We start from the raw sequence: 14756 nt of genomic DNA, 5'->3' as shown, positions 1-14756 counted from the left end.
GAGAAAAACCTGTATGAATAAAAGGTTAAATAAAAAAATTTTTTCACTTCCCAGGTGTCATTTCACTCTGTCTGTGTTTGTATCTGTGGTGTGTGTGTGTGTTTGTTTGTTTGTGTGTGTGTGGCCTACATTTAGGATCTCCCTGGTGTCATGACTCTCCTGGGTGAGGATCCAAGGCCTCAGATCAGCTTGGCAATGGCTGACAATAACCAGACCCCCTCTCACCAACAGAAGAGGGAAGGGGGCTGGGACGGTTTTGACCCCTCACACCCTGTCATAAATTAGGGAGGAGGGGAATCTCTCTCTTGCTCTCCAGTATTGATTTGAATGTCCCTTTGTCTACAGAATACTTTTCCCGCCCAAAACTATAACGTCCAAAAAGTAAACACTGGAACAATATTTCTAAGATAAGAATGTGGGGAATGGTCAGTTTGGTCATGTTTATTATTTTGTGATGTCATTAAGAATGGTATCAAGAAAATACTGTAACTTGGAGAGTATACACACTGTATGTGTCAGGTTTTCATCCTTTACGTTGTGTATATAATATTGAAAATTAGAGTATTTTTGTTAAAATAGTAATGTGATTTTAGTTTTCTAACGATATCATCGTTTTTGATGATACTTTGCCAGTCAGTAGCCACGCCCCGAGTGAGCTCAGAGATCGTGTCAGCATGATGGAACGGCCCTTTTACCAAGAGTGCATAAAGGCTTGAAAGAAAAATTAACATTAGACCAGAAAGACGTGGAGTGGTTGCTACATGGCTGAAAATGGTTGGAACGTTGAACCTCAACACGAGGTGAAGAAGATCACCTCCCAGACTAGACCTGAACATCGCCAGGCTGCAGCTGTGTGTGTAAGGTGGTTCAAACTCTGACTAACCACACGAGGTGGAGAAGAAAGCTCCCCTCAGACAAATCACTGGTGACACTGAGTAGCTGTTCTGAAGAAATACACCACTGGTGACCGGACAACTAAAACGAAGGACATTGTGACATCTGGTGGACAATCAGAGCCTTACAAGTGACCCACCGGAGAACCAGCTAAACCCTTTTTAAGAAGGCTTGGTCCGACAGAAATAAAAGGCGAACGAAGGCATTGAAACACGTAAATACATGAATGATTTCTTACTCCAAACGGGCAGTGGTTCGTGTGCAAAGTAAATGATTACTGTGAGCGTAGTTTCAAAATGTACGATAAGTGTTGTGCCTCTCCCTCTCTAGGTAACCAAGCAGTAATGTTGTTGTTAGTCCGCTAGGGACTTTTTCTCATGTATTAAGTGTGTATGTTATTCTGTGTTAGTATTTAGTTAGCTAGTAAATAAATATTTAAACCAATTTGCGTACTGCTGAATCATAAGTAAAGCTGGGGTTCTTGCAGATCCAAGAAGCCTACGACCGTTCAGAATGAGACTGATAAGAGGTAATGATTAATACATTGACTGTTTTATACATATTGATAGGTAAATACCTTTTATAGTTTCATTCGGGAGATGGTAACTCTATAAACAACTTATTCCGTGGTGCCCCAAATCCTAATGAGTTAATTGTTACCTGATTAATTTAAATCGAGTAACAATTAAACATAGTTAGTTGATTCGATAAATAACAGTCATCATATTAATGAAAGTCACGTCACGACACTGGGCAGACTTTGTCCGTTTGTGTTTAACTGTGGCGTGTGTGTGTGCGCATGCGTGCTAGCCCACCCGTGTAGGTGTCTGTGTATGCATGTGTGGCCTGGTCTCTCCCGGCGAGGTGCCCCTCTACCTCCCCTGGCATCTAGGATATCCCTGGGCCTCCCAACATAGGCTAAGGCTTCCCTCTAAATTACCTAGGAGGTTCCCGGAAAAGTTGACAGGCAGGATGATGGCCAAAGACAGTAGGCAGACTACAGTCATGAGCAGGATGATGTGGCGCTGGAAGGACAGGTAGGTCGTTGCGTCGATGCCACACTTACTCCTGATCTCCTCATCCCTGGAGGCAACACAGAGAGAGAGGTTCTAAAACTGGGGAGGGAAGAGAGGCTCTTCCCAGGGTACCAGGATTTAAACTAAGGAGTACAAACTAAGGAGTACCCTAAAGAGCACAGAGTTACAAAGAAGTAGTGTGCAGTTGAGAAGGGGACTACAGGGAAACAGCATGTACTAGACACATGGGTGTAATGGGACCGTGGAGGGAAGAGCAGAATCCTTCTCTTCCATGGTGAGACAGATTCAGACTCAGCTGTGCTCCATGGTAGTGATATTGTGGGGCCTGCTCCTCATACCTCACTGCACACCTGGAGGGTCAGGAAACCCACTTGTCTCATAAAAAGAGAAGAAACAGGAGGTGCCTGCTGGTCCCATGGCAGGCAGGCCACACAGAGAGCTTTCAGGGTGGGTTAGCACTTTCCCAGGGATCCCAGGGTGATGTATTACAGTCAGCCACTAACACAAGAGCTAAAAACAGCACCCAGAAGAACCCAAACTCCACCATAATAATATGGAAACCATGGACACAGAGGAAGTTACGGCTTTAAATCCAATGAGTGGAGTCAGACTCGAGCAAGTGCAAATACTCTATGGTAAACCACGGCACGAACGATCCCATGAGCACATACTTGATTGTTTTCGCTGCTTAATGAGATATAACATGAGGGTTTGCATTTTGAGATGACAACATTGAAGAGAAGGGCAATAAAAAGAAGCGAGGATGGGTAGAGGGTTAAAGGGGCCACAGTTTTACACTTACTTCATATGGTAAAGTGTTGTAAGCCAAGAGCAGAAGCCCTAAAGGAAGAAAGACATAAAACATTCAGTGGATCGCTTATTAAATACAATTTGCATAACATTAAGGTTTACACGCTGAGAGAGTGATGGGGTTTTAATAGGTCTAGTCTAGAGGCGCAAACGACTTAATTGCTGTCAAACTCTGGGAGAAGACTCCTGTCGGACTCTGTCCTACTCCATCATAAACATAGTGTGTCACATCGATGGTGGTGATCTTACCCAGTCACGCAGGTATATATGAAGTCATTCTCTAAATAATCTGCCTTTTCTTAATTTTTTGGGTTTTGTTTGTGCAGCTGGATGTTTCAGCAACTCAATTAAGGAGAAGTGCTTTGGTCAGTGTCACAAAAACAGTAGATTCACACTCAAACAGGTCACCCTTCATCAGCTATACCTCTAGACCTATCCTACTGTCTGGACTTGGATCCCTAATAAAGTTGGATTTACCAAGTCCTTGGTCTCTGAGTCTGATGGGCTGGATTCTGACGGGGATTTCTCCTTCTCACTCTGCTCTCCGTAGAACAGGGACGTGAGGCTGAGAAACAGAAGACATAACAGGATTATCATATTGATGGTGCATGTGTTCCTTCCTACAGAATAGGAAGGAAGGAAGCTTATCATGTAGATTACATCACAAGATGGAAAATACTGTACTGCACGAGCAACAAGTCTGCGCAATGAAACTACAGCCATTAAACACATTCTTGGAAGGATGATTTTCTAGACAGTGGCCTGGACAGCGTCCTAAAATTACATAGCAAATGTGAACCCATTTTGCATTGAGTGACCGTGGGAAGTTAATATCCGTTCTTTCCAACAGACGGGTGGGCACAGAGCCTGCAGACAGCATGAGCGCTAATTGTGTGTGGCTGGGTCTTTCAATTCCCCTGTCCTCCTCTTAGAACCAGTCAATCTGAGATCACATCAATGATAGGAGGGGAAATAAAAGGGATGGACAGTGTTCCTGGAATCCAATGAAGCATTGTGATGATTGAGTTCGGTGATGTTTCTTTCATGGTGACGTTGCTGACAGCTCTACAGCGTGACACTTTAAGCGGCATAATTGAATTAGCGCGACGGCCGACCCGCTCAGCAGAACACACAGATGTCACCGCCCTGGGGTGGCAGAGAGCTGCTGCTGTTCAGGCAGAACTAATCAACCCCACACTCACACTGGAGAGTGGCTCCAGGTCAGGCAGAAGTAAGCTGTTGCAGAGCCTCACTCTGCAGACCCACACAGACTACAGAGTGGACTGACTGGACCTCACATCACTCTGAAAGCTAACAAGGTCCTAAGATTCAGGAACATCTGAGCTACTATGAGTGTGCCATTATTGCCTTCTGCATATTATGGTATCAAGGCTTGGAACAAAAATAGATATACTCACAGATTGTGATAATGTGTAAAAAGTGATTAAATAGTATGTATACAATACCATACTGAATAAAGTGTTGGTCCCATGTTTCAAGATCTGAAATAAAAGACTCCAGAAATGTTTCATATGTACACCTGTCAGGTGGATGGATTATCTTGGCAAACAGCAGGATCATTATACAGGTGCACCTTGTGCTGGGGACAATAAAAGGCCACTCTAAAGTGTGCAGTTGTGTCACACAACACATTGCCACAGTCGTCTCAAGTTTTGAAGGCGTGTGCAATTGGCATGCTGACTGCATTCAATTTGAATGCACAGAGATACCGTGACGAGATCCTGAGGCCCATTGTCATGCCATTCATCCGCCGCCATCACCTCATGTTTCAGCATGATAATGCATGGCCCAATATTGCAAGGATCTGTACACAATTCCTGGAAGCTGAAAATGTCCCAGTTCTTCCATGGCCTGCATACTCACTAGACAGATCACCCATTGAGCATGTTTGGGATGCTCTGGATAGACGTGTACGACAGCGTGTTCCAGTTCCCGCCAATATCCAGCAACTTCGCACAGCCATTGAAGAGAAGTGGGACAACATTCCACAGGCCACAATCAACAGCCTGATCAACTCTATGCGAAGGAGATGTGTCGCGCTGCATGAGGCAAATGGTGGTCATGATTGGTTTTCTGATCCACGCCCCTAACTTTTTTAAAGGTATCTGTGACCAACAGATGCATATCTGTATTCCAAGTAATGTGAAATCCATAGATTAGGGCCAAATTACTTTATTTCAATTGACTGATTTCCTTATATGAACTGTAACTAATCTTTAAAAATCTTTAAAATTGTTGCATGTTGAGTTTATATTTCTGTTCAGTATAGTTATATTAAAGCAACGTAATAGTGTAACACCAGCTCCATCAGAGAAAGAAAGACAGGAAAACAAAATATTTCATGAGTATGAGAATACCTGTGCAGTACCATTTCTTCTCAGTAGGGGGAGCCAATCTCAAGTAGCACAGTGTCAAGTGGTAATGAACTATGCTTTCGATTTCTCCATCTTGAGTGTTGCCTCGACTTCTAAACCAGACTTAAAATACAGTGAGTATGAATGGAGGCTGAGGGGAAAGGCTTTACTGTACCTGTCATTCTCCATCAATAGAGCCAGACGACCATAGTCCCACGCAGCCTTCCTCAAACAGGAAAATATCAGCAAAAGAAACTGCAATACAAAGAATGAGTTATAAGACATACAGAGCTCATCAACCACCACCTCCCTGTGCCTCCATACTGGTCTAAAGCCATGCATGGGCAATCAGGACAATGTTTAACAAGGTATTGGACTAAGCTGGGATGAGATGAATAATACATTCTGCTTCTACTTTTATAGTCATGGCCAAATGCAATTCCTAAGCTCTCCGCATAGATAATATCCCCACGTTGTATCCCCTTTCTCCCTGCCTGGCTCTAATGTCTTCTATTTCTTGTCCCTGCGTGGGTGTCCACGTTCCGCTGATGCCCCACAGATTATTATTCTGTGTGATGTTAGGAATGGTGCAGAGGCGGGATGCTGTCACATGGGGGAAAATCAAGGTTTGAACTCGTCATTAAGACACTGCTATTAACCTTCTGTGTTGTCCTGACTACCAGGGAACAATCACAGTGAATCAATTAAACATGGGCTGGTAGACAGACTGATAACCAGAGAGGAAATCTAGTTTGACAAGGCCTGACAGCGGAACAGAGGTGTACATTCACTAATCTGTAGACAAAGATGGATGTCTATTATTATCCTGGAGTGGGGAGGGTAATCTCTCTGCATATTTGTAAACAGCATGTGCATGTATGGCGACACACTGTATGTTAGAGACAGGAGGAGAATGAGTAGTGTTTGTATCATGAGCAGATTCATGTGAAGGCTTGTAAGCAGGTCCGGCATTATGGGCGGGCATTAGCGGGCCTGGCCCGCCCCACCGCACCTCCTTGCCTGTCCAAATAAAATATTGAAATATTGATGATTTATTTGACAGAGACACACACCGACAGAAAGACGCATCAATCTCAGTTAAAGCATCCGAGCGAGCGAAACAGCGCCCCTCTGTCTCAGTATGTGTAGACCATATATCTGATGCTGTCTGGACCAAAAGAGTGGTCATACTATTTCTGGCCAGACAGCATCAGATACATGGGCTACACATACTGAGACAGAGGGGCGCTGTTTCGCTCGCTCGGATGCTTTAACTGAGATTGATGCGTCTTTCTGTCGGTGTGTGTCTCTGTCAAATAAATCATCAATATTTCAATATTTATTGGGGTGCGGTTTCGCTCACTCGGATGCTTTCTCCTGTGAAATAATTTCAGCAGAGGGGAAGAGGTGAAGCTAGAGGGCTCACTCTCGGCAAAATCTGTCCAGAATAAGTCCAATGCGTTTCTATGGGCATAATATGCAGACCTAAGCTTGTTGCCTGCCTTCCTGCCTTTGGAACTCTTATTATTAGGGCGGAGACATGATCATCTCGTCATTATATACAGATCTCTGGTTTCAGCATCTTGCGAATTGGAAAGGAAAGTTGGCGGGTGCACAGTGCACTGTTAGGATGCTGTATTCTCCTAAAGTAAATTGATATTTTGCCAAAATTAAATAAAATCATTCAAAATACTTCATCAGGGAGCATGACTTAGCCACAGAGGATCATTAGCTTATTTTAAAAAAATAGCTGTGGATTGTTTCAAATCACAAATGAGTAGGCCTATGCCTATTTGGGAAGCCCGCAATTTGGGTAGTGGGCGTGGCAAAAGGTCTAGCTGATTGAGTTGCGGCTGTCAGTGATAAGCATCTAAAATATGTGTGAAGATAATGTGTCTTGAGTATAATTTAAAATGTTGCAACAAGAAGGGGAGGGGTGTCTGGCAAAGATATGGCGCATATTTCTCCTGAATGCATGTGCTCAGCTGTCCAGAATGCGCTCAGCTGTCTCCCACCAATTCTTGTGCATTCATTGTCATTGTGTGAATTGTTTGCTCTTTGATTGTTTATTTTCTATCAATTCCCCATTACATGTCACCAGTAGGCCTAGTAAATGTACCATTAATTCCCCGTCATTTGGTTACATTAATTTTTGTTAATGCATGTACTGTATTAATTACAGTCATTTACCGTTCTCATTCTCAGACTGGAAACATTGTTTGCGGAGTTCACAACCTGCTACACTTGTGAGAAATTGTGAGTTTATTTCATAACCATTATGAGTTTTGTAAATCTTTCCATTGTCTTTTGTTTGGAGTGCTCCATGTCAGCAATGAGCATGTGTCTGGTTTCTCTTTCCTGATCAAGTAGGCCTATCTGGCTTGCTGCGTGCAAAAGTAGGAAAGCGCCCATTTGGCAACGTCTGATTGTCATAACTCACCACGTCCACCACTAATAAGCTGAGCTTCTCAGTAATTTTTCTCTTCACCTCACACAGTAAGTCAACAAAGTCTGTTTAAAAAAAAATCCATTGCTAATGATAGTTCCTCAGTATTTGAAAAATATTTCCAACACTCCCAGCCTCGATAATCACCAAGCCTCGGTGTGAAAGAGCAAAATATCATGATTCCAAACATCCAGTGGAAACGTCATTAAAAAAAACCGCTGTCTGTCCCGGGCTCACGAAACTCTGAGGCCCCGGAATAGGCTAGTTGATATCATTTTGCAAGTTCCCGAGGGACAGCTTCGGGCCGACCCAGTTGATGATTTTATACAATATTGCACTTCACTACTGTAGTAGCTCAAGACAAGACAGAAAGAAAGGGAGGCAGAGTAGAGAGAAATGGGAAATATTTTCTACTGTTTTTATTTGACGACTTCATAGTTAGTTATAGGCTTACTGCTGCATTGGCCATCTCTGAGTTCTATAAAACTAATCATAATTGGCACGCAGATCGTTAGAAATGGTAGGATAAATTGTAAGCTTCACAAACTTAAAACTCAAACTGCCTATGGTCTTTACTATAACACCCATTAAAAAAAGTGAAAAATCTTTCACACATAGGAGGTCCCTTGAATTGTTTTTACCGTCTATGGAAATCAAAGGCCCGTTCAACTGATTCGTTCTGGCGCCGGCCCTGCTTGTAGGTAGAGTAACGGGAGATGTCAAGATTTAGGTTTTTATTTTTATCTGCTTTCTTGTCGTATTATACCACTTCCTCTATCTGGGAAGGATAAGACCATGTTTTAACAGGATACTATAGATGTGAAGGATGTTTCTTTGGGAAAAATGTTTCCCTGGTACCAGAGATAAAATGAGAGGTTGAGATTGCTTTAGCACTGTAGTGTGTGTGTGTGTGTGTGTGTCAGCAACATACCATCCACAGGACAACATTGATGGCGAGGACCGTGGGCACCCCTCCAAAAGGCAGGCCCTGCAGGACACTGCTGCGGGAGTGGGAGCGGTAGCACCTCTCTGCTGCAGTGGTGTTGTCCTCCCCCAGAGAGTCCAGGAAGCCCAGCACATCCAGCTCCATATCCCTCCCATCCAGAGGGGGCGCCCTCATCACAAACAGCTCAGAATCCGCCATGAGTAAGCCTACGTCTCAGGGGCTGAAGTCATGCAACCATAACTGAGGAAATAGAAACAGGAAAGTGATTAATATTGAACGGTATGCAATTTTCCATGCCTTGCTTTTGATGTTTGCACTCAATCTCTATCAAATATATGTCACAGGAAGGCCAAAAAGATCATCAAGGACATCAACCACCCAAGCCACTGCCTGTTCACCCCACTATCATCCAGAAGGCGAGGTCAGTACAGGTGCATCAAAGCTGGGACAGAGAATGAAAAACAGCTTCTATCTCAAGGCCAACAGACTGTTAAATAGCCATCACTAGCACATTAGAGGCTGCTGCTGCCTATTGAAAATCACTGGCCACTTTAATAAATGGAACACTAGTCACTTTAATAATATTTATATATCTTGCACTACTCATCTCATATGTATATACTGTATTCTATAATATTCTACTGTATCTCAGTCCATGCCGCTCTGTCATTGCTTGTCCATATATGTATATATTCTTAAATTCCATTCCTTACTAGATTTGTGTGTATTGGGTATATGTTGTGAAATTGTTAGATATTACTTGTTAGATATTACTGCACTGTGGGAGCTAGAAGCACAAGCATTTCGCTACACCCACAATAACATCTGCTAAACACGTGTATGTGACAAATAAAATGTGATATGTGACCTGTTTCAAGAAGCTAGGTATGTCTCACGTCACTACTTCACAGGAGATGCATTTTAACACTATCTATATATATATATATATATATATATATATATATGAGCGATTTTTATGTGTTTTTTATGCTTGCAATTCCACTCACTTGATAGTAAACCATAATTTAGCAGTTTTCACTATCTCTTGTCAAATATTGCATTGTTATCCAACTGGCCTTGACAATGGCATGCTACTGTATAGGACTAAAGTATGGATTCCTATGGGCCACTCTGCCTTTTTCTGTACAGGCACAAAGAGGATCTCTCCAACGCCTTCAGGCCCAGTTGATATGGCCTTGGCGGTGTACCTACGCACAATATATTTCATCTGGAGGTCACAAAATCAATCCAATTGTTTGTTTGCTGAGATAATGTTTGGCATGTGCTTCCTTCATGTCGCTTGTTGCCATAGTAGTTTGTCTTTTCCATTCACCCCAACACTGTCAAGTACAAAGGCATATTTGTAAGTCTGATTCCAGAGCAATTAAGCTATTTTTCACCCCATCAACACTCAATCATGTCATTTATGACTGGTGAAGCGCCTACTGAGTGATATTCCCTGGTCTTGTCAGCAGGCTATGGCAGAGTGAAGTCAGTCCTAGTATCACAGGCTTGAGACTTCCCCCATTCACCATGAGCTGAGTAGGAGGAAGACATAGGTGTATTAAAAAGCCATGGCTGGCTTCTATAAAGCTGTGTGAATAGCAGAGCAGCAGTGGACTGGAGCTCCATGTGGAGATAACGAGCGGCCGTCAATCTTCTCTGGCCCACAGACAGGAAGTGGACAGATCACTGCTGTGAACAGTTAAGTGTGGGGTAGCCTGCAGTTAAAGCTTCATACTCAACAGAAATACATGTATTAAAGAACCGCAAATCATGATCAGGAGATGAATCGTTTGACAAGAGGAGCAGGTTGTTATTGTAAAAGAGAATGTGTTCTCAATGTCTTACCTGGTTAAATAAAGAAACATTACAGAGCATGCACCTCTACCAATACTTGAGGTGATGTACAGTAAATTGGTACAGTAAAAGTTAAGCATTTCATGATACTAGGTAGGTAACAACACATCTGCCACGCTGATCCTCAACACGGGGGCCCCTCAGGGGTGCATGCTCAGTCCCCTCCTGTACTCCCTGTTCACCCATGACTGCATGGCCAAGCACGACTCCAACACCATCATTAAGTTTGCCGACGACACAACAGTGGTAGGCCTGATCACCGACAACGATGAGACAGCCTATAGGGTGGAGGTCAGAGACCTGGCAGTGTGGTGCCAGGATAATAACCTCTCCCTCAACGTGATCAAGACAAAGGAGATGATCGTGGACTACAGGAAAAGGAGGGCTGAGCACGCCCCCATTCTCATTGACGGGGCTGTAGTGGAGCAGGTTGAGAGCTTCAGGTTCCTTGGTGTCCACATCACCAACGAACTATCATGGTCCAAACATACCAAGACAGTCGTGAAGAGGGCACGACAACGCCTATTCCCCCTCAGGAGACTGAAAAGATTTGGCATGGGTCCTCAGATCCTCAAAAAGTTCTACAGCTGCACCATCGAGAGCATCCTGACTGGTTGCATCGCCGCCTGGTATGGCAACTGCTCAGCCTCCGACCGAATGGCACTACAGAGAGTAGTGCGTATGGCCCAGTACATCACTGGGGTCAAGCTTCCTGCCATTCAGGACCTCTATACCAGGCGGTGTCAGAGGAAGGCCCTAAAAATTGCCAAAGACTCCAGCCACCCTAGTCATAGACTGTTCTCTCTGCTACCGCATGGCAAGCAGTACCAGAGCTTCTACACCCAAGCCATAAGACTCCTTAACAGCTAATAAAATGGCTACCCGGAATATTTGCATTGACCCCCCATGCAGTCACTCTACATGCACATATTACCTCAACTAACCTGTGGCCCCGCACATTGACTCTGTACCAGTATCCCCTGTATATAGCCTTGTTACTGTTATTTTATTGTTGCTCTTTAATTTTTTACTTCAATTTATTTTAGTAAATACTTTAAAACACTTATCTTTCTTAAAACTGCATTGTTCGTTAAGGACTTGTAAGTAAGCATTTCACTGTAAGGTCTACACCTGTTGTATTCAACGCATGTGACAAATAAAATTTGATTTGATACTACGCATCTGAGAGGCTTTTCACTGTGTACTCAACTGATCAAAGAATCTTGCTGAGGTTCAAAGTTTGTCGGTATACAGTGCATTCGGAAAGTATTCAGACCCCTTCCCTTTTTCCACATTTTGTTACGTTACAGCCTTATTCTAAAATTGATTAAATAAAAATAATTCTCAATCTACACACAATACCACATAATGACAAAGTGAAAACAGTTTTCGAAATGTTTGCAAATGTCTAAAAAACAGAAATACCTCATTTATATAAGTATTCAGACCCTTTGCTATGAGACTCGAAATTGAGCTCAGTTGCATCCTGTTTCCATTGATCATCCTTGAGATGTTTCTACAACTTGATTGGAGTCCACCTGTGGTAAATTCAATTGATTGGAAATGATTTGGAACGGCACACACCTGTCTATATAAAAAGGTCCCACAGCTGACAGTGCATGTCAGAGCAAAAACCAAGCCATGAGGTCGAAGGAATTGTCCGTAGAGCTCCGAGACAGCATTGTGTCGAGGCACAGATCTGGGGAAGGGTACCAAACAATTTCTGCAGCATTGAAGGTCCCCAAGAACACAGTGGCCTCTATCATTCTTAAACGGAAGAAGTTTGGAAGCACCAAGACTCTTCCTAGAGCTGGCCGCCCGGCCAAACAGACAGAAGCCACTCCTCAGTAAAAGGCACATGACAGCCCGCTTAGAGTTTGCCAAAAGGCACCTAAAGGACTCTCAGACCATGAGAAACAAGATTCTCTGGTCTGATGAAACCAAGATTGAACTCTTTGGCCTGAATGCCAAGCGTCACGTCTGGAGGAAACCTGGCACCATCCCTACGGTGAAGCATGGTGGTGGAAGGATCATGCTGTGGGGATGTTTTTTAGCAGCAGGGACTGGGAGACTAGTCAGTAGAGGGAAAGATGAACGGAGCAAAGTACAGAGAGATCCTTGATGAAAACCTGCTCCAGAGTGCTAAGGATCTCAGACTGGGGCGAAGGTTCACCTGCCAACAGAACAACGACCCTAAGCACACAGCCAAGACAACGCAGGAGTGGCTTCGGGACAAGTCTCTGAATGTCCTTGAGTGGCCCAGCCAGAGCCTGGACTTGAACTCAATCGAACATCTCTGGAGAGACCTGAAAATAGCTGTGCAGGGACGCTCCCCCTCCAACCTGACAGAGCTTCAGAGGATCTGCAGAGAAGAATTTGAGAAACTCCCCAAATACAGGTGTGCCAAGCTTGTAGCGTCATACCCAAGAAGACTCGAGGTTGTAAATCGCTGCCAAAGGTACTTCAACAAAGTACTGAGTAAAGGGTCTGAATAGTTATGTAAATGTGATATCATTTTTTATACATTTGCAAAAAATTTCTACAAACCTGTTTTTGCTTTGTCTCTATGGAGTATTGTGTGTAGATTGATGAGGGGAAAAAACAGTTATCAATTTTAGAATAAGGCTGTAACGTAACAAAATGTGGAAAAAGTCAAGGGGTCTGAATACTTTCCGAATGCTCTGTATGTCCCCTGGGCCTGGATGAGAACACAGAGGATATGAGCACATCACTCATACTGCTGTGTCCTCGGTCAGGGCCTGAGCAAGCTAACTGCAGCTACGTCCACTCCCAAGCTCTCTGACCAATCAATACAAGACCATCTCTTAGTTCAACAGTATTTATATACACTTTCCACTGAGCAAATTGCCACAGTAAAGTCAATATCATCTGAGCCCTATCTGAACCTTGCTGTACTGCAAACTAATACTTAGATCTGAGTAGGAGACACGTTGAACAAGGTTATGTTTTCATTTTAAGGTTCCTCAAACCTTGATGAGTCATATTTTTGCAGCAGCAGTAAAAAGCCAGCCAAAACTGCATCACAATGATGTCCAACAACTGTGCTGTCCAACTTTGAGCTTTTAGGAGATAAGAAAGAGACAGAGAGAGCAACTAGAATGAGAGCGAGAGAGATGTTAGAGAGAGAGTGAGAGCTAAAAGAAAGAGAAAGCTATTAGGCATGCAAACTGTCAAACGTTACTGGACTCCACTTTGGTGTGACTTCACTGCATCAATGATGTCACTTCCTGTGAATCTAGGGCACCTTACAGCATGTGATGTCAGAGGACACCATGAGGCGCTCACTGTGCAGCTGGAGAGCTGGAGTAACAACAGGATATTTCCTGCAGGCATCAGTGGGCGAGCTGATGAACTGATAGCAGTGGCAAACAGACTGGGACAATACATTAAAGCTATAAAACCATTAGGCCCATCTTTCACACTGGGCTAATCTTGTGAAGAGATTGGTTTCAAATCATTGTGCAGCAACTGTCTGCCGCCCACAGCATCTGGAAATTTCCCTGAGGACAACACTGGAAGGGAAGTCCCCATGGATCCAGGATCAAATCAGACCCAACATGGCTCTCTGAGGAGATGTTTCCTTCTATACTACCCAGCTAGCACATAACGTTCTGAGAACCATATGTTTTTTAGAGCTTGGTGAAAGCGTGTTTGTCCTATGGTTATTTTGCATACAACCTTCCCACAACTTTCTGGGAATGGTGCAGGATAGTTGCTTGGCTTTGGAACATTCTCAGCACATTTAAGGAATGTTTCCTACAGGTTTCCTCATGGTTCTATTTAAAGTCATGTTCTCAAATTGTTCAGAGAACCTTAGGAAAAATGTCCATAAAAACCACAATACAACTTTTGTAACGTCAGAGAACATTCTAAGAATGTTATTTAAAAACATATACATTCCGTTCTCAGTATCAACAAAACTCGGACTATCCTCCATCTTGTTAATTGTGTTCAGGTGTGTTGGCTGAGCCCACTAATTGGCCACACCTGATCTTAATGGGTGCTTGCTTCCTTTGAAATGGGGTCTGTTTGAATAGACTAAAATGAACAGCTTTGTAGGAGGAGTTTAAAAAGCATGCTAGCTCAATCCTGGTGGTGCAGTGGACTAATTCCATGGCTAGAGAACAGAAGATCATAGGTTCGCATCTCACTGACAATAAACAAGAAATGTGTTTGCATGATTAATACCTAAGCAAATGAAATGTCCATGTGTCCAATCTGTGATTGAAGTTCAAAACAGTTAACCCAAACTAAGCTAGCATGTTATTAAAAGTATGATTGAAACATGTTATCAGAACGTTATTTACCACCCAGGAAAACTTTTAGGGAACCATAGTGAAACGTTCTTAGAAACTCCCAGCAACCTA

General features: G+C 43.3%; 1 protein-coding gene across 2 annotated transcripts in view; it reads right to left on the bottom strand.

The window, feature by feature from the left end:
* tmem63c (transmembrane protein 63C) overlaps nucleotides 1-14756 on the bottom strand; it is a 46333-nt gene that overhangs the window by 15356 nt on the left and 16221 nt on the right. For both annotated transcript variants that reach the window (XM_041855115.2, XM_041855116.2), the window contains exons 2-6: nucleotides 8494-8748; nucleotides 5292-5371; nucleotides 3219-3306; nucleotides 2734-2771; nucleotides 1835-1977 (exon numbers count right to left, since the gene is read on the bottom strand). In XM_041855115.2, the coding sequence (XP_041711049.1) occupies nucleotides 1835-1977; nucleotides 2734-2771; nucleotides 3219-3306; nucleotides 5292-5371; nucleotides 8494-8706 (562 nt within the window). In that variant the 5' untranslated portion in view covers nucleotides 8707-8748. The remainder of the gene's footprint in view (nucleotides 1-1834; nucleotides 1978-2733; nucleotides 2772-3218; nucleotides 3307-5291; nucleotides 5372-8493; nucleotides 8749-14756) is intronic.

This window comes from Coregonus clupeaformis, chromosome 29 (assembly GCF_020615455.1).
Source record: "Coregonus clupeaformis isolate EN_2021a chromosome 29, ASM2061545v1, whole genome shotgun sequence".
In the NCBI taxonomy this organism is placed as follows: Eukaryota; Metazoa; Chordata; class Actinopteri; order Salmoniformes; family Salmonidae; genus Coregonus; species Coregonus clupeaformis.
The sequence above is the reverse complement of the archived record's forward strand: the minus strand, read 5'-3'. Positions and strand labels throughout refer to the sequence as shown.